This window comes from Peromyscus eremicus, chromosome 4 (genome assembly GCF_949786415.1).
Source record: "Peromyscus eremicus chromosome 4, PerEre_H2_v1, whole genome shotgun sequence".
Classification (NCBI taxonomy): Eukaryota; Metazoa; Chordata; class Mammalia; order Rodentia; family Cricetidae; genus Peromyscus; species Peromyscus eremicus.
Window position 1 is genome coordinate 93783590 of NC_081419.1, and position 18836 is coordinate 93802425.

General features: G+C 54.6%; 1 protein-coding gene across 1 annotated transcript in view; it reads right to left on the bottom strand.

Annotated features, from left to right (window-relative positions):
• The window catches only part of Sptbn5 (spectrin beta, non-erythrocytic 5), a 44904-nt gene that overhangs the window by 6540 nt on the left and 19528 nt on the right, over positions 1-18836 (bottom strand). The window contains 28 exon segments of the mRNA XM_059261180.1: positions 851-1063; positions 1296-1482; positions 1666-1922; positions 2011-2148; positions 2956-3102; positions 3201-3291; positions 6022-6194; positions 6725-6802; positions 7040-7228; positions 7403-7568; positions 7781-7899; positions 8027-8140; positions 8878-8992; positions 9090-9205; positions 11588-11668; positions 11895-12086; positions 12180-12329; positions 12786-12953; positions 13324-13428; positions 13859-14008; positions 14152-14355; positions 14654-14836; positions 15047-15157; positions 15239-15353; positions 16571-16716; positions 16925-17060; positions 17444-17589; positions 18664-18780. Of these exon segments, the coding sequence (XP_059117163.1) occupies positions 851-1063; positions 1296-1482; positions 1666-1922; positions 2011-2148; positions 2956-3102; positions 3201-3291; positions 6022-6194; positions 6725-6802; positions 7040-7228; positions 7403-7568; positions 7781-7899; positions 8027-8140; positions 8878-8992; positions 9090-9205; positions 11588-11668; positions 11895-12086; positions 12180-12329; positions 12786-12953; positions 13324-13428; positions 13859-14008; positions 14152-14355; positions 14654-14836; positions 15047-15157; positions 15239-15353; positions 16571-16716; positions 16925-17060; positions 17444-17589; positions 18664-18780 (4107 nt within the window).

The window sequence follows — 18836 nt, forward strand, 5'->3', positions numbered from 1 at the left end:
GGGCCTGGCACTCCACTCTGAGACATGGGCAGAGGGCTCCCGGCCTCAGGGTTCAGAGTGGGGTTAGGGGACATGGGGTGGGATTGGGGGAGGGTGTCCTCAGCCGGCTGCATGGGAAAATTGGAGCGCTCTCATGGCTCCTAGCACCTTCCAGAAGATTCTCACTGTACTTGAAGGACCCTGAGTGTCAATATTTATAAGGGTTCCATGTGATTCTTTCCTTTTTTCCTCATGTAACATAAAGACAACTTATTTTTGCTTCTCAGAGACAGGGTTGCTATTTAGTCTAATAAAAGCATGTTAAAAAATAAAAGCAAATTTTTATCTAACAGTCTTTACTTGGTTTCTTTTCATTTCTTATTATGTTTTGTCTTGTGAGATAGGGTCTCACTTTGTAGGCTTTGGTTGGCCTGGAACTTGAAGTGGACCTCCTGCCTCTGCTTCCTGATACTGGAACTGTAATCATGAGCCACCGTCCCTGGTTTCTAATTACTGTGTTTTTTTTTTTTTTGTTTTGTGTTTTTTTTTTTTTTTTTTTTTTTGAGATAGGGTCTCACGATATGGCTCAGCCTTCTAGGTGCTGAGAGCACATGACTCACATTTCTTGTTACTTGTTTAGTTTGTGGGGTAGCTCAGACGGAGTTGCAAGGTGACGGTTCCAGGTGATTCTGACAAAGTTCTAGCTGAGAACCCAGGTTTGGAAGAAACAGTGAAGGTAAAGCAAATGAGCCCAGTGTGCTCCGTACTGGAAGCAGAGGATGCACGGCCTGCCCCTGGGGCCATCTTTCAGTCCCATGCACTTCCCGTGTTCTCAGCTCCGACATCGCAGCATCCCACAGCATCCTCTCACCTCCATCAAAACCTGCTGGGCTTCCAGGGCCTGCTGCAGCATCCTCCTCCTCTGTGCTGCCTCTGTCTGCAGGTGGTCCAGAGCCTCCTCCAGCTGCTGCACCCGGGCAGCCACCTCTTCAGCGGCAAAGTGTCCAGCCTGCACAAGCTTGTGACCTGTACCCATCACCGCCTGGCTCACAGCCCTGTGACTGCTGATCTCATTCTCCAAATTCTGCAAAGGAGGAAGGACCAGGACTGTACTAACAGTTGGGGAACCCACACCCTGAGTTGGGCCTAAAGATCCTACATACTTACAAGGAATTCCCATCCCAGGATTTCCAAAGAAACTAGGCATCCCTAAAGCCCTAAAGCCCTAAAGGCTTTGCTGGATCACAGTGCCCTGTCCTGGTGTCCCCAGCACCTCTGAGGCAACCCCTCTCCAACCTCCCAGCATGGGCCAGCACCTGGTGTCTCTCCTGAAGGTGCCGCACAGTGCTCAGGCTCTGGCCATAGTCCTGGGCTGTGGCAGAGGGCAGCTTCTCCTGAATCCAGGCCATTTCCTCATCAGCATCCCTGAAGAACTGTAAGAGTAGGCTCTGGGCTTCCAGGGCTGCCCTGCGCTCTTGTAGCGGCTCCTGAAGGCTCTGGAACCTGAAAGAGAACCAGAGGGCGCCACAGCCATCCATGTTAAAAAATAGACTATAATACAGTGCTCATCTATTCTGTGCGCTTCACTATGAGAACACATGCCAGAAGGTGGAGCAGGGGGGATGCCCCTCCAAGGTGGCAGGCAAAGGAGGGCAAGGGATCAAACCAGGGCTCTGGGTAATCTACCTCTGAAGTAGCTGCTGGGCTCGCTCTTCCACACCTTTGGCGGGACAGTGGCCTTCCTGGAAGCAGGCTTGGGCTTGGCCCTGCAGCTCCTGCACTTGCCTGGTCTGACTATCAACAGCTGCTTCCAGCTCCCCCTGCGCCCCCAGGAGCTCGCCCACCCTCGGCAGGTCCTGGCTTTTGACAGGGGCTCTCAGCTCCGCTTCCATAGACTCTAGCCAGCTCTCCAGTCTCTCCAGCATCTTCTGCAGATGCAGAGCCTGGGACAGAATGTAAGTGAGTATAAGAGAGCGGGGGTGGTGTGTCCTAGAGTCCTGTCTAGTGAGTTGCTTGATAGTCCATCCTTACCTTGTGGGCCCCCTGGAGTCCGGCCATCTTCCTCTGGCAGTTGGCCTGCAGCTCAGTCCAGAGGCCTCCTAGTTCTTGCAGTGTCCCCCGGATGGTCTCTGAGGCCGGGTGGCCTCTGTGTAGCAGCCTCTGCCCCTCCTACACCATACATTATACATACATCCTGGATGAAGGATGCTGGTACCCTGGTACCAACGACCAGCCTGCATTCTGACTGTGTGATGTGGGACAAATTTCCATCCCCTCTTCCCTTCCACTGTCTATCTTTTTCCTTTTCTTCTTCTTTTTGGAGACAGGGTCTCATTAACCAGCTCAGGCTGGCCTCAGACTTGCTGTGGAGTGCTTTCTGTAATCCCGAGTGATGGGAGGATGGGCCTGCACACCAGCCTGGCTCTTCCTCTTTGCCTCCCTGCCCTTTTCTTTCTGAGGCAGGGTCTTGCTTAAACTGCCCAAGCTGGCCTCTAACTCACTACGGTCTAGCCTCAGCCTCACAGTGCTGGCATTGTGGGTGTGTGCCACCACACCCAGCTTCACAAGTCTCTTAAGCTAAGTCTCTTTGTCCTTTTCTGTGCAATGCAGTAGCAATGACATTGGTTAAATGAGGTAACTAACATGGAATTACTTAGCAAAGCACTTGATATCAGGAGTAACCAGCCTGGGGTAGAGAAGGAGATGTTTAAAACCAAACCAAACCAAACAAACAAACACACAAATGGTACTCTGTTTTGATATCTTGAGCTCCAGGGCTGCTAGCTGTGTCTTACTGTTTCAATCTACTCTCTATAAAATTATCAAAAAGGTGCCATTTTTGAAGAGGGCGTATCTGTACACAGCCTAGCACATAGAAAGCATACAAAGGACAGCGGTTGTCCCTACTATGATTCAAAGCCAGCTGCAGGGGTGTCGGGGGCTGGGCTGTGGCCCCTCAGCCTCACGGAACCTCACCTTCTGCAGCTCCTGTTGCTGGGGAACACTGGCATCCAGCACGGCCTGGAAATTCTGCTGCTTCTGTAACTGCGTTTGTATCGTGGTTGGGTCCTGCCGACCCTTGTCCAGAGCCTCCAGGTTCTTCTCCCTCAGCCACGTAGCTACCTAACACAAGGACAGAACAGGGCTCTGCTTTCCCTAACCTCCGGAGAGCCCCCGAGGAAGGTGTACCCCACAACCCTCTCAGCCCAAGCAGTGGGAACCTCATCAGAATCCTGCAAGAAAGTCCGAAGCTGCTGCAGCTCCTCCAGCTGGCAACCGCGTGCCCTGGCTCGCTCTGTGAGTGCCTCTCTCCTGCAAGAAGAGGGTCTCGTGGACTCCCAGGCTCAACTGCCAGGACTGGAGAGTGCGTGTGCCCCCACTCCCCGTGTGTGTGTGTGTGTGTGTGTGTGTGTGTGTGTGTGTGTGTGTGTGCCTGTGTGTCTGGGGGGGGGAATGCATGTTCCTCCCCTCCCCATGTGTGAGTGTGTCTGTGTGTCTGAGGGGGGGAGTGCATGCACCCCCCTCCCATGTATGTGGGTGTGTCTGTGTCTGTGTGTGTGTAAGGGAGTGCATGTTCCTTCCCTCCCCATGTGTGAGTGTGTGAGTGTGTCTGTGTGTGTAGCCCAGCCTTTCATGATCCATATCACAATGCCCTGAGTCAGAGGTTTCCTTTGAAACAAGACACATGTGCTTCCCCTGTATATTAGGGTCACTTATGTTCATGTCCTAACCCTAATCTGAGGACGAAACTGTGTCTGGAGATAAATCAGCTGGAATCTGAGAGGACAGGTGTCTATGTGTGAGGAAGTTAAGGTAGGACACACTCAAAGGGATGACCATGTAAGGACACGGGAGAAGACCATAATCCAAAGACAGACAGACCCTTCTAACACCTTGATCTTGAACTTCTTGCCTCTAGAATTGTGAGAAAATAATTTGTTATGGTTTATATCACCCAGCCTGTAGCACTTGGTTATAATAGTCCAAACTAATGTAGTGTCCACGCAACTTTTTTCTTTTTTTTTTTTTTAAATGTGTTGGGGATTGAACCTAAAACCTCATTCTTGCTAGGCCAGTGCTCTACCACTGAGCTACACCCCAAGCCCTACTTTTGCTTTTTAAACCTTGTGAGGCAGGGTCTCGCTAACTTACCGATGCTGACCATAAATTTACTCCATAGCCCAGGCAAGCCTAGTTTCCCAAACAGCTGGGATTATAGGCCTGAGTCAACTAGAACTGTTTTGTTTTTATGCCATTGTTACATTTTTATTTGATTTGATATAAACATATGTGTGGGTGGGTGGGGAGGTGCATGTGTGTGTGGGGGTGCATGTGTGTGTGTGTGTGTGTGTGTGTGTGTGTGTGTCGGGGGGTGCATGCCACAGAGTGCATGTGGAGGTCAGAGGACAACTGGAAGCTGGTTCTCTCCTTCCTCCACAGGTTCCAGCAACTGAAGCTTGTCCGGCAAGCTCTCTCGCCTGCTGGGTCATCTTGAGAATCTCACCGTTTCTTTTTAAGACAGGGCCTCGCTATATAGCTCAGCCAGGCTTCAAGTGTGCTGTGCGGCCCCAGCTGGCCTCAGAACTCTCGATCCTCCTGTGCTCCTCCAACAAGTGCTTGGATTCCAGGTGTGTGCAACCATGCCTGACTTTAGCCACTCTTTTGATTATGCATTGCTGTGAGCAAGAGTCCTTCACACACACACACACACACACACACACACACACACACACACACACTCTGTACTTTAATATTTAACATACTTAAAACATTTGATATATGCAAGCTACATTATATATTAATTTATATATTCCCTATATGTACCTTTGAAATAATGTATTAAAAACATTAGCAGATGCACACAGAATGAAGTTCTAATACCTCCACCCCATGGGGGCCCATGAACAGTTCATCAGCTTTTCCCTTCACTGGTGTTACCAAAGGGCATGGAGCTGGGGGAAACCTGAGGTTAAGTGAAGGCCGAACACCCTCCCAAGTATGGCCCAAGCCTGGGGAGAGGGAAGAGGTCAATGCCATCATGCTGGGGTTGACTAGACCTGTCAGGAACCACCTAAGGTAATAGAACTGGCAAACTAACTTGCTGTTTGTCTACTCAGACCTCCATGGATACCCAGGGAAATCTACCTGCAAGAATGGAAAGGGATGGGGCCTGAAAAGCGGCTCAGCAGAACCAGAGGACCTGGGTTCGATTCCCAGCACCCACATGGCAGCTCACAATCACTTATAACTCCAGTTCCAGGAGACCTGATCTCCTCTTCGGGCCTCTAGAGGTACCAGGCATGCACATGGTGCACAGACATACATGCAGGCAAAACCCGCATACACCTGAAATATAAATAAACAAATCAACAAGTAAACGAGAGGAGATATACTGGCTCCTGCTGGAGCACCAGCACAAGGAGCCACAGAAGCGGGAAGGTAGTCCCACAGTCTGGGACGTGGCTTTTGGCTGTATCCGCCTTGGTCTCTACCCTGGAGGAGCTGGGCCAGCTGAGCCAGAGGAGTTGTGTTATGAGGGAGAAGGCAAGGCTAGTGTCATGAAATGGGCAGGCCACGCACGTCTACGGCTGAGCTTCAGTTCCATAAGAGATCTTCAGCCTACTCGGAAGGACAGGCACCATGTTAAGACACCACGGCCCTCAGAGGCAGATTTAAGACTTAACTAGGACAGTGGGAATCTGCCTCAGGTCCCACCACTTAGAGGAGGCTCAGGACCGCGGCTGTGCCGGACTGACCTAGCATGCTCCTGTCCCTTCCATGTCATTCAATCACTTCCTCTCAGTGTTCTAGTGTGAGTTTCTTAGTGGATGAAGCTGGGATGAAGGATGGATGCCACTGTCTAATGGAGAACAGGTAGCCCCACTGCCAGGGCAGGAGTGGTGGGTACTCCCAGCCTCTGACCCTAGGCTTTGGAAAACGCTACTAGTTGGGCCAAGAAGTTGAACAGGAAGGGAAGAGCTTGGATAATAGATGTCCAAGCCAGCTCACCCCCAGTTCCCATCATCCCAGAGCCATAGGTACCTCAGGAGTAGGGCCTGGCACCTGGCCAGGATGCTGCGGGCCTCGGGGTGTCCACTCTGGTGCAGGCTGAGGGCTGTGGCCTCCAGCGCACCGATCTCTTCAGCCCTTGCCTTCAGGTGCTGCTCACGCCTCTTGGACTTCGACAGAAGGGTCTCCACAGTGGCCGAGGGATCCTGATGGAAGTGGGGTGCTGATGCTGACTACGGGGTTGCCCCCACCCCACCCTGATCCATCTGCTTCCCTCTAGAACCCCTTTCCACAAAGTGATTGTTCTCCCAACGGCGTTACTCAACCCCCACAAGGCTGCTTCTAGCTTTAGGATAGGGGCAGACCATCTGTGTCCATTTCCAGGGCAGGCTGAGGGCTTCCCTCTCTCCCCTATGCTCTGAGAAAGACTATGCCGGCCCTCATTATTCTCCCAGGTCTCTGGGAGTTACGAGTGCCTGTTACTGGGGTTGAGACGATGTTGGAGTGAGGACAGAGGCAAAGACAGTGGTAAGAGGGAGATCCGAGGCAGCGACCGGCCTAACCATAAGCTCACTCCCTCGGCTCCTCAGACACACCCTATGGGCCCTACCCAAGGGGCCAAGGAACTCTTAGCACTGATGGTAACTGCTCAGCCGTGGGGAAGACCCTGACCCAGAGAGCTTGATGGCTCTGGCTGACTCTCGTCCATCCTTCCCAACCCCTGCTGGGTACCTACCGCCAGTCCCTCACTAACTAGAGAGGACTCCTCACTGTCGAACCAGCGTTCCATCTTTTCCACAGAGCTCAGAAGTGACTGGTAAAAAAGGACAAGAGAAAGTCAGGAGGGGGCCCAGTGACTACCCAGGCATGTGTGTGACCTTCCTGGTGGTTCAGGTTGGAGAACCAGGGGCCTGGCTCCATGGTACAGGAGCAGGCTGAATGGCAGGAATACCCGAGGAAGGCAGTCCTTTCAGCTTTGGCCTTGACCAGGGCTGTGGAGACGCCACAGGTCCTGATAGTGGGGTAGGTTGAAAGCTGGCCTGGGGCCCACCTGCTGCTCCAGGGCCTGCTGCAGCTGCTGCCGCCGCCTCTGCCATGATTCCTCCAAGCTTCTCAACTCCTGCTCTGCAGCAGCCAGGGATTGTTGAATCCCAGAAGCCAGCTGGCATCCAGATGCAAGCAGCTGCTGGCCCATGCTTCGGGCCAGGCTAAGGCTGTCCGCTTGGATGTCCAGCTCGACCTGTAATAGGCCTGAGGTCAGTTCCCTGTGGGCTGAGGCCTCCCAGGGTCACCAGAGGTCCAGCAGGAAGGAGAGGGCAGGATGGAAAAGAACGAAGTTGGCCAGGAGACAGAGAAAGGTCCTAGTAGGGGTCAGAGGGGGGCATAGTGAGGGGTGACAGGGACTGCGGCTCACCTTGTATGCCTGGTGCTCTTGCAGCATGTACAGGGCTCTCTCAGGGCTGCAGGGGCTGCCCCGCATGTCCATCTGAGCCTTCAGTCCCTGGGCCCAGTCCTGCAGATCCCGCAGCAGCATCTGGAGCTTCCAAACTTTATGGCCCACATCCAGTGACTCCCTCCTGCTCACAGGACTCATTGGTTAGTTCTAGGATCATGGAGCCTCCTCTCCCTCATGTCAGTATCCTTTAATCCCTCAGCACAGAAGGTCTGCGGGCTGGGAATTAACTGGTAAATGGTATGGACGCTCAGGAGAAAGTGGGGCCAAGGAGAAGTGCAGATTGGGAACTGGAGGGCACCATTAGGCATGGGACTAAGGCCCAGGGACTCATACCACTTCTGGACCCTGCTCCAGACCTTCCACCAGCTGTCCATCATTTCTTGTTGCTTATGACTGAGGCTGTGGGCAACCTCAGGTCTTCTCTTGCAGAGGCGGCCAACCTTACCCTCGAGAGACTGTAGGGATAAAGGTCAGAGGCTAGGCGGCAGGGGCCTGGGCTACGTGGGTCTTAGCACATGGCTCTCAGGAATCCACCAGGGCTCCCGAGGATGTACCTAGGGCCTGGGTCCCCCAACTGCACACCTCCACCTGAGTCTGGATGAGGCCCATTCCCTGTTGTAGCATTTTCTGTTTCCATGATAGCCTCTGTACATTTTCCAAATCTTCTGTGCTCTCCAGGGCCTGGATCAGGGATTCCTGGGAGGGTGGGAGGGGAACCATTACAGGCTAGGCCACAGCTTCAGCTGTCCCCTCACCACAGGAGCCTGGTCACCAAGGGTGGCAGTGCAGAATGCAAGCACCCTGCATGAATCCCTTCCTGCTGACAGGGTGGGAGCAGGGCCCTGCCCCTGACCAGAGGAACAGGAGTTCTGGGGCAGGACTTTGGGTCTTGACTTTCCTCTGGTGAGACGTGTGTGTGTGTGTGTGTGTGTGTGTGTGTGTGTGTGTGTGTGTGGCGCTTCCCGGCACGGTCTCTTTGACTCTCCCTCTGGGGAGGGATCTCAGAGGGCAGAGGCCTGCGTTAGCTGTGAGGGCAGGATCCAGTGGATGAGGATGCTGGCCCGCACAGAACTTCTCAGGTTGCAGAGACCTTAGCTGCACTTTCACCGCTTCTAGCCCACCTGCATCTCTGTGGGAACTGACACCATCCTGGGCCAAACCTCTTCTGGGCTCTAGACTCGCTCAGGGTCCAGGGAAAACAGGTGTGCTCTGGCCTCTAGACCCATCCCACATCTGGGATAGAAAGAGGCAGGGGGCCTGGCTTGGGAGCTGCAGGTATGTGTGTGGGGGCGGGTATAGTACGCTTCTCCTCAGATTCCCTGGTGGACTCCTGGTGGGATCCAGATGAAGAGCAGAGGTGGGCCAGGGATTGGGGTCATGGGAGACTCCATGTCACTCCCAACTCTGTGCACAGGGGACTTTTCACTACCTACCTTTTCCCTGATCTGCTCAGTGAGGTCATCCAGTTCACTGGACAACGTGTGTATCTCCAGGGCTGCTTCAAGCCGCTGCTGATACAGGAGCAGGTTGCCATGGAAAGTCTTCCACCTGACCAGAGGATGGGGGTGAACCCTGCAGCCCGAGGTGGCACCCAGCCCCCTCTTCCAGCCCCACGGCTGCCCCCCTCGCCCCGTCTGAGACTGGCCTATTGTTGAGTTGGTTTTGCCGCTGGCAGATGGTCTCAGATTCCTCAGGGCTCGGGTTCTTGAGCTGCGGTGACAAGTTTTTGATTCTCCCGATGTAGGTGTCATCCACTGTGACCTATGGGGAAGGGGGAGGTGCGAACACTAACTAGCACCACCTGTTCAAGGCCTCCTCCTGGAATAGCTGTTGTGATTGTCCCCTGGGAAAGCAATCACCATCTTGAGGAGTTCAGCTGTGCCTCTTGCCAAGGATCATCCCAGCTGGGCTTGCTGACCCTTTATACTCCCTCCCGGACGGGTGGGAGGGTCACAGGACCCTCACCTGAATATCCAGGTGCTCCATAGCATCTGCTGTGTGTAATTCTGCCTTAGCTAGGGAAGAGGCTAGCCCGTATAAACTGGGAAGAGTTTGGGAGGGGCTCCTTCAGAGCGCTCATCCCTTCTGAGTAAGCTTTTCAGCTTGTTGGGGGAGGAGTACCCACATTCCTCTATTATGCTCTGTAAGGAAGCCCAATAAACCCCAGAACGAACTTTGTCTCATGTCTTGATTTGTCACTGGGGCCTTGGGAGAAGAGGTAGATATTGCTTATGTCTCCCCCGGGAAGGAATTTCCGCAACCACAGCAGATTTGGGGAGTGGGAGGTGGCTGCTTCCTCTGCAGTGGCAGGTGCTGGAGACCACCCCCTCAGCTTTGAGGCGGGGAAATGGGCTTCTCAGAATGAGGACTGGGTAGGAGGGCGAAGGTGGACACAGACCCATGGGTAGTGTTTAAAGTTAAAAATGGAGCCTGGACACAGGCTGGCTTACAGGCCCTCAGGGAGGGGAGCCCCAGCAGGGTGGATCACAGGCTGCCTGCTCCCTACATTTGTACCATTGAACTCATCTGAGAGGTGATCCCGGAGCACAGCAGGGCTCAGAGGGTCATGGTGCTCACTCATGGCAGGTCAGGACTCGGGCCCAGGGCACCCCTTCCTGCTGTACCATATGGCACAGCATCCAGCAAATGCCATCAGCAGCTAAGGACGTGTTGGGTTTAAGACTGCAGCCTTTACCAAAATCCCATACACCTGCATCGAGGGCAGCGCCTTCAACACCTGCTTACGAATGTGTTTGCCAAGGCCCCCTCTGTATTACAGAAATAGATTCCGGGTGTTTCTGGTCAGTGGTGTGGGTGAGGATGAAAGGACCAAGCAGACACCATGGCTACCCACTACACAGGCTGCTCAGTCTTCTCTCAGGATCAGGCCTCAATTTCAGTTTCCCGAGACTTGAGCAAGCAGTTTCTGGGAGGGCCATGAACAAAAGATACAGTCCTTGCAATAGCTCCCTTTCTGCACATACTCTGACCACTCAAGGTTCAGCCAGTTGTTTACTGTCCGGGACCCCTCACCAACTTAGAGCTACGTGCATGGGTCAGTGTGAATGTGCTAGACCAGCCAGCCTCCATGGCAGCTCAAGGACAGAGCCTGGGCCACTGAGTCAGCCCCCATAGTTCATACATGCTAGGCCAGCCAGCCTCCATGGCAGCTCAAGGACAAGGCCTGGGACTTGTCCAGGCCTGCCCCCAAAATGATAACTATAACCCCTAATCAGTAAATTCAAAGGTTACATACCCTCACCCAATCATATGACATCAAGGCTTGTACCACCCTGTTTGCGATTTTTCCCTTTAAAAACCCCTCATTCTGAGAGCTCAGGGCGGTCCTCCTTCACCTGGCTAGCCAGTGTGTTGGATGCCTGCCAAGCCCGGGCTTGCTTGTCATCAATAAACCCCTTTGTACTTGCATCAGATATTGGCTCTGTGGTGGTTTTGCTTGGGGGTCTCATGATGTGGCCACAACAAGGAGATGTTGAACTACTCACACTGAAGGAAGGCATTGATTACCTACCACACCCAGGCACAGGCTGTACCTTTTTTAGTAATTTTGAAATAGTAAGTTAGGATCACAACTTTGTATAAACACAGAACTGCAGAAGTTGCCCAGCAGATCCATGCCCACCTCTGCTTCTTACCATGACACTCAAACCAGACTACCAAGTTTCGCAGGAGAGGCATCAGATTACAGGTGTAGAATCATGTGACCACCACCACACACATGCATTCCCTCACCTCTGAGGAAGACATGCTACTCACTTCAGAGATGAAGAAACTAAGGATTGGCCAGATGAGGGAACTTGCCTAAGTGTGTCCAAGCAGTGCAAAGCTGAGCTTGAGCCTTCTCTGGATTCTGGAGTCCACCGGACAAATTTCCCAATGGGAGATCCTGTGCCAACCCTCCCGAGCACAGCCTCTCACCTGTAACCCGTGGACCTCTCTGTGCCAACCCTCCCGAGCACAGCCTCTCACCTGTAACCCGTGGACCTCTCTGTGCCAACCCTCCCGAGCACAGCCTCTCACCTGTAACCCGTGGACCTCTCTGTGCCAACCCTCCCGAGCACAGCCTCTCACCTGTAACCCGTGGACCTCTCTGTGCCAACCCTCCCGAGCACAGCCTCTCACCTGTAACCCGTGGACCTCTCTGCAGAGCTGTAGACAGTGTTCAAGGTCCAGGCCCATGTCGCCGCTGTTCACCATCCTCTCCTGTGGAGGCCAAGGGTGGGGATGCAACGCTCAACGCTGGCCACTTGCACCTGTAGCTGGGGCAGCGTCAGGGCAGGTGGAGGCTTGGGACTTCCCACTAAAGCCCTTACCATCAGGGAGACAGAGAACTACATGCCTGGCTCTTCCCCACCCCATCCTTTGGCTCCTGATCCCCAGCCTCAGCCCCCAGCCTCCAAATGCCTTGCTCAGCGCTCAGAGCCTTCACCTTCTCCTGGATCCAGGCCTCTGCTAGGTCCACTCTCTGCAGGAACTCCAGGAAGCTGCGTCGGTCCTCCAGGGCCTGGCCCTGCAGGGTCACTGCCTGCCTCAGCTTCTCCCAGAGCTCCCACAGGGCCTTCAGCTTCTGGGAGACCTCTCCAGTCCCAGGGCGGCTCTGTCTGAGGAACCCTTCACCTTGCTGGGAGACAGGAATAGGGGAGCGCTCAGCCCCTTTCTTCTTATCTGAGAGCTTGGCCATCAACACTTTAGGCTGGGCTGAGGCTGGGGTTACCTTGGCAACAGAGGTCATGACCTGCTCGTGGGCCCGGACCTCAGCCTCCAAGGCCTTGTGTTTCTGCAGGTGCTTCAGATAATCATTTAGGTTTCCAAGAGGGCTCCAGGCTCTCAGTTGCTGGACCCGCTCCTGGATCCAGTCCTCAACCTGGTAGGGACGGGGGCCCAAATCCTATGATGCTCCATCCTGAAGCCCCATCCCCACCCCCTTCCACTCCCGCTCCACACTAGTATAATCCAGGTGGTGGGCTACTGGCCTCAGGGGCAGAGCTAGCAGTATGCAGTAAACAAGAACCAGGGTTCTAGGCAGGAAGCCACGCCCCAGGCCAGGCTGAGCAAGGAACTTGGATGGGAGTCTGTTTCCAGGAACCTGTTCCCTTCCTATAACTCTTATTTGCTTGGCTCTGCCAGTGCTCAGCACACAGATGGGTCGCAGCCCACAGGGGCTCCAAATCAAATGTTCCGGGCTCCATGGCCCCCAGGAAGCCATTTAACTCCCCAAACCTGTTTTTCTCCTCATACATAGTGTTGTGGTCTGAATGTCACCTCCAACTGCACAATGTACTCTAAGGTTTAGGCAACAGGCAGGGGATGGGCCTCTGACCTGAGCTGCGGCCGTGGTGAAGTTGGCCATCATCAGGGAGGCGTGCAGGGCCTGCCCCCGGCTCTCTGCCAGCTCCTTCACTTGAGCCCGATGCTCCAGCACGCGGTAAACCAGGCGCTGCCCCTTAGGGCTCGGGGTAGTTTTCAACTGCTCACGCAGGGCTGCCTCCTGTGGAACATGGGCACTCAGCCGCTCTATGCTGGCACTCAGCCGCTCTATGCTGGCACTCAGCCGCTCTATGCTGGCAACCTGGCCGTTGACTTTCCCTCAGCTCTTCAGGGCTAAGGGCTGGCTGGTGGCCCCGGCGATAGCCAGAGCCACTCTCCGTTCAGCGACCTCACACTCAGTGAACGCTCCCTGGGCCCCCGCAGCGTGGAGCAGCCCAGGCTGGGGCTTTTCTTGAGCCGTATATATGTACACTTCCACCCCTAGTTCCACAGACATAAAAACCAGCGCTGTTTCTGGGCATACACCCAGCCACCGCACCCCTCTTGAGGACTCCCCCATCATCGTGTTCAGGACTCCCTGAGCCCATCACCTTCTCGTCCTGGAGAGCAAGCACTTTCTGGAAGATCACATGCTGGCAAATCAACTGCTCCACTTCCTCCACTGAGCTCCCCAGGCCACCGGCTTTCAGGAAGGCCTAGATCAGTATGTGGTAAGGTCAGAGGCACGGAAGGCTGCCAGCACTGTCTACCGAGGCGGTACCCCTGGGGCCTCAGTAGCTGAGAGGAACACCGCACGTGGGCAGGGGAGAGGTGAGGGGAACAGGAGCCCAGGTGGGAGGCCGGCAACACTTCAACCTCTGACGAAGTGGAGATGATCGGCCGTCTCTATCCAACTCATGGGTCTCAGTCCAGTGTCTAGGCTGGGCAAGAGCGGGGCTAGATCTGGCCTGGGGGTGCTAGTGGAGGCCATGGTGCCCTGGTGATCTACACTAGCCACCGGAGGACTCACCCACAGCCCCTAGGCTCCATGTCCAGGAAAAAGCCAACGACTCAGGAAGAAAGGGAGGAACAGACAGAGGTACGGAAGAGGAGGAGGAGGGTTCGAGTCGGGGCTGTGAGACCTGCCTCCTGGGCTGTGAGGATCGTCGCCAGGTGATCACACTGTCTGAGGAGGCGCTGTTCTTGAAGCGTGGCCTGCAGCTTCTCTTGCTTGAGTGCCCAGGCCTTGAACACCTGGTCACGTTCCTCCTGTAGGGCTTGAAGCGCATCCTGGACCTGAAGATGAGGATGTGGAAAGGTGCGGTTGGGGAGGGCCACTAATACATCCCCAGGGAAGCCTTGGGGAAGAGGCGGTGGGGTGGGCAGGAGGCAGCCCAAGGGAGGACAGGGTGGGCTGGGAGCATGGGCAAAGCGCCCACCTCCTTAGTGGGTGTCCCCGCAGCCAGAAGTGCCTGCTGGCCCAGCTTAGCGGCCCGCTGCTGCAGCTCTTCTCTGGCTTCCAGTTCTGCCCGCAGCCATTGGTGGGCTCTGAGCCTGAGCAGGGTGTTGCTGGGTTCCCTGGAGCCCTCCTCCCTCTGCAGCTCCTGATGTATGCTGGCCGCCCAGGAGGTGTAGTCCTTCACCTGACCCCGGGAGACAACGAGGCCCCATTGAGACGGGGCTGGTGGCACAGAACTGTAGCCTGCCTGAACCCATGGACACACAGAGACATCAAGCTGTCTGAGACAGGGCTTCTGGTGAGACTTGCAGGTCTCTGTCACTCGGATTCTCTGTCATCACCCAACCCAGTCCTTCCAGGGTTACAGACCCTTGCTCTTGCCCTTTCTGGCCACACTTATTTTCCCTCTAGAACCGGAGGGCCTCGGTACGTGTACACATCTGTGCACACCTGAGCCCCTCCCAAGAGGAGAAAGCCCTCACCGCTGTGTGGAAGCGGACCAGGAGGTGTGCTCGCTCCAACTGGACCCTGCGCTGCTCCACACGCAGCTGGAGGGCCTCCCAGGAGAGTGTCACAGCTTGCTGCTTCTGCCGGACAGTGGCGAGGGCCCGAGGACCTGGGCACAGCTTCTGTACCCCGCTTCCAGCCTTCAACAGTTCCTGCAGCTAGCAGGTAAGGGGTAGGAGAGGAGAACGGTTTCTTCACAGAGGTGGAAGGACCTGAGCATCCCAAGGTACGTTCCCTGTCTGAGTACTCAAGCCGGGGAACTTCTTGGGCCATGCTCTGCCATGCAGGGCAGGCCCAACGGGAAGAACAAACGCGCCAGGCTGGACGGCCTGTAGGGGCCTGAAGGGCTATGCTAGCAGCCTACCTACCTGCTGCTCCAGGCCTGCCAGCTCACGTTCCAGCCTCTCATGTCTCTGCAGCTGGTTCTCTACCCCATGCAGGTCCTGGGCCACATCATTAGGGAGGCTTGTAGCTTTCTCCTAGGGTAGAAAAGGGTCAGAGCAGGGTAGGAAGGGAGGGTGGGGCACTGAGCCTGGGAGATCCACCTCTAGAGTTCATACCTGAATCTGAGTAAAAACTTCTAGAAGGTCTCTGTGGACTCGGAGGGTGGTTTCTGTGTCATGGAGCAGGCGGTTTTGGGCACAGGTCAGCTGCCACAGTTCAGACCAAGCAGCCCTACCACACAGAAGAGCAGCCATGGGTCAGCCTGCATCCCTGTCTGGTCTGTCTGATCAGCTCTCTCCTCTCTGGGTGGAACCCATGGATTGCCCAAAGCTCATGATGGGGGGGGGGGCCTGTCTTTCGAGCCTCCTGCTTCTGGCTCCCCCTTCCTACAAACCTTGTTCCCTTCCCCTGAGCCTCTCTAGTTTCACAGGGAGTGTAGCCGTGTGCGCTGTCCTGCCGGGCTCAGCCTATCACAGCTCTCTCTGGTCTAACTCTGCCCCCATCTTTCATGTCTGATTTTCAGTATGTCGATCAATCCCATTTGTGGAGATCTGATTAGGAATGGCCCCCATAGACTCAGGTGTTTGAATGTTTGGCCCATAGGGAGTGGCACTATTAGAAGGCGTTGCCTTGCTGGAGTATGTGTGGCTTTGTTGGAGGAAGTGTCACTGTGGGGGCGGGCTTTGAGGTCTTATATATGCTCCAGCTATGCCCAGTGTGGGACAGTTCACTTCCTTCTGCCTGGGATCAAGATGTAAGAACTCTCAGCTCCTTCTCCAGCACCATGTCTGCCTGCATGCTGCCATGTCCCACCATGATAATAATGGACTAAACCTCTGAAACTGTAAGCCAGCCTCAATTAAATGCTTTCCTTTATAAGAGTTGCCACAGTCATGGTGTCTCTTTACAGCAATAGAAATCCTAAATAAGACACCACTACAAATCCTTGGGCAGAGAGTCCCTATCTTCCCTCCATTTCCCCCTTTCCATGTTCTGCCTGTACTCAAAGGCTTCTTCCAGGCTAGACTTTATGCTGAGGGTCAGGAGAAGATTTGACCTTGCTGTAAGCTCACAGGCTAGAAAAGGACCCATACCAGCAGGTGGTGGACACCTAGAATAGTGAATGGAAGGCCTGTGAGCATGGGAATTTGGAGCTCGGAGCTCATGGAAGGTCTCCTCTCTAGCTCAGGTAGGTTCTTTCCACAGTTCCTCCTCCATGTCTAAGGCAGCAGTAATTGGGGAAACTGTCCCTGGGGGGCTGGGAGTATCTGGTTGGTAACCCCAGCCTCATCTTCCACCACAGACCACAGTGGAGGCTTTGACATTGCAGGGACCTCGCCCTCTCTAGCAGAGCAAGCAGGGCCCTGTGACCCGCAGAGTGTGCACCCTGTGTTACCTCCCTAGACCCTCCTCCAAACCTAGACCCTTGCCTGGGCCATCGCACTCACCGTAGATCCTGCTGCCGCTGGTGGGCCTTGGGTGCGGCACTGTGCCCACACTCCAGGAGGCTCTCTGCCAGCTGCTGGCAGGTCTCTACTCGCAGGGCACCGGTTTCAATCTGGTTCTGAAACTCTGTAAACTTAGTGCAGAGTTGCTGAGGAGAGAGGGGAGTAGATGACAGGGTGGCCCTAGTCCAGGTACTCAGGGACAGTGTGGGGTTGTGTGGCCACAGTCCCGGCACACTCCACCCCGAAGGCATACTCCATGATTCCACTGTGCATTCTCCCTCCAGCCCAGCAGGACTAGCCCCTGCCATCACCCATCACCTGCCTCCTGTGTCTTCCCTGCTTCTAGCCCCTCACCAGCACACGCTCATGGTCTTCTCCAAAGTTGTCCCCTCCTCTGGCCACCTGTTTCCAGCTAGCCAGCCAGCTCTGCAGGTCCTCGGCTTCTCTCATGAATTCATGTAGCTTCAGGGTCCCGTGCAGCTCCCGGCCCCTATGGTGACAGCCAGGGGTTCCCCAGATGTTAGCTGTCTGCTCGTCTCCCTGGGGACCTGAGGGTGAGGGTGCGGGTGCTGAAGAATGGGGTTGTTCATGATCTTTGCCCAAGCCTTTGACTTGGGAAGAAGACATAGTAAGGCCAGGGTAGGGGACAGAGGGTGTTGGCAAGAGATGGAGAGCTGGGAATTGAGGGCCCAAGTTCCTGCTATGGGAGCCTTTACTGAAGAGCTTATAGAGAGGCAAGTAACACAAAAACTCAGCCTTTTCCTGGGGCATCCTAAAGGCCTGGGTTCCTGCCATCACAGGGCCATGGCAGGGGACTGTCAGCTATGGTTAGGGCCCCTGTGCCTACTGATGAGGGTCCATAGTGTTCCTCACCGTGCATCTGCCAGCGTCTGTAATGCCTGCAATCGCTCCCGTACCATACCCAGCTGCTCAGAGGCCTCAGATCCAGTGAGAGTCTGGAATCTCTGCTCAAGATCCTCCACAGAGCTCCAATAAAGAGCTAACTCCTGCTGCAGCATCTGCCAATGTAAGAATCCAGACCGGGTGGTTCTTCATCTCTCTATACATCTACCCCCTACACAACCTACACATTCATCCCCCCAGGCATTCGTTCAACAACTCACACACTCATCTGTTTACCTCTCAACTCACTGACTTCCCAATAAACTCGTCCATCTATATACCTATCCATGTTCCACCCACTCAGCTTCACCCACCACACATTACCCACTTACCCAATACTGATGGCACACTTACTGTTTTACAAAATGAAGATATGGTCTCCACCCTCAGAAGACTCACTACTTAGCCAGAAAGAGTAACGGTGGGAAGATTGGGCCAAGGAAAGGGGGGTCCAGGAGGCATCATGCTGGACCCCAATATCAAAATGTAAAAATATACAGAACTGAGCAAGCCTCTCTGCATGCTTGGCACAGGGAGGCTACATGAGGCCAAGCCTGCAGGCATACCCTTCAGGAATAGCTCACTGAAGATCCTCAGCCCCAAGACACCACAAAACAGTGACCACTGGAACATGCAGGAAAGTATCCAGACAGGAGGACATTTCCATGACAAGAAGCAGGAATGCAGAGGGGCTGAGGCTTTGAAGCTTGATGGTTGTAGGAATCCACTCTGGCCTCCCTATTTCCTACCAGGGATGCTTGTGGGAGGAGACAGGTTTAAGGGTGGCGAGTGGTTTAACAAAAGGATGATGTTCAGAGCCCTATAGCAGGACACATATGAAGGACAAGGGGCAGGCTGAAGCGGGTGACTCTGAGGAGTAGGAAGGTCCTGGGAAGGAGATGAAGCATGAGGAGACAGAGGCACCCGAAGTCTGCATGGAGAGGCAAGTCCAGGAAGGCCACAGAAGGTAAACACACTCCTGAGTCACAAGGCTGGGGTGTACTGGCAGAAGTGTGTGCTCAGGGGATGAGAGTGAATAAGGACTTGGGTGGGTGGCGGATGGGGCTAGCCATGTGTTCAGGAAGGAAACAGCAGGGCTCTGTGTCTCAGGAAGCAGGATGCGCCCTTTGGAGTGTGGCCGACTTCCTTGTGGTCTGCTTACTCACATGGGGATGATCGGGACACAGTACCTGGTGTTTCCTAACGAGCCCAAAGGTAGCTGTCTCATCACCGCCAAATTCCTGACTGCTCGCCAGAGGCCACTTTTCCTCCACCCAGGTCTCTATTTCTGACAGAGTCAGAAAGTACTGCAAAGAATGATGTTGACTTACCATAGTGATCTTAGCTGGGACCCTTCATCACC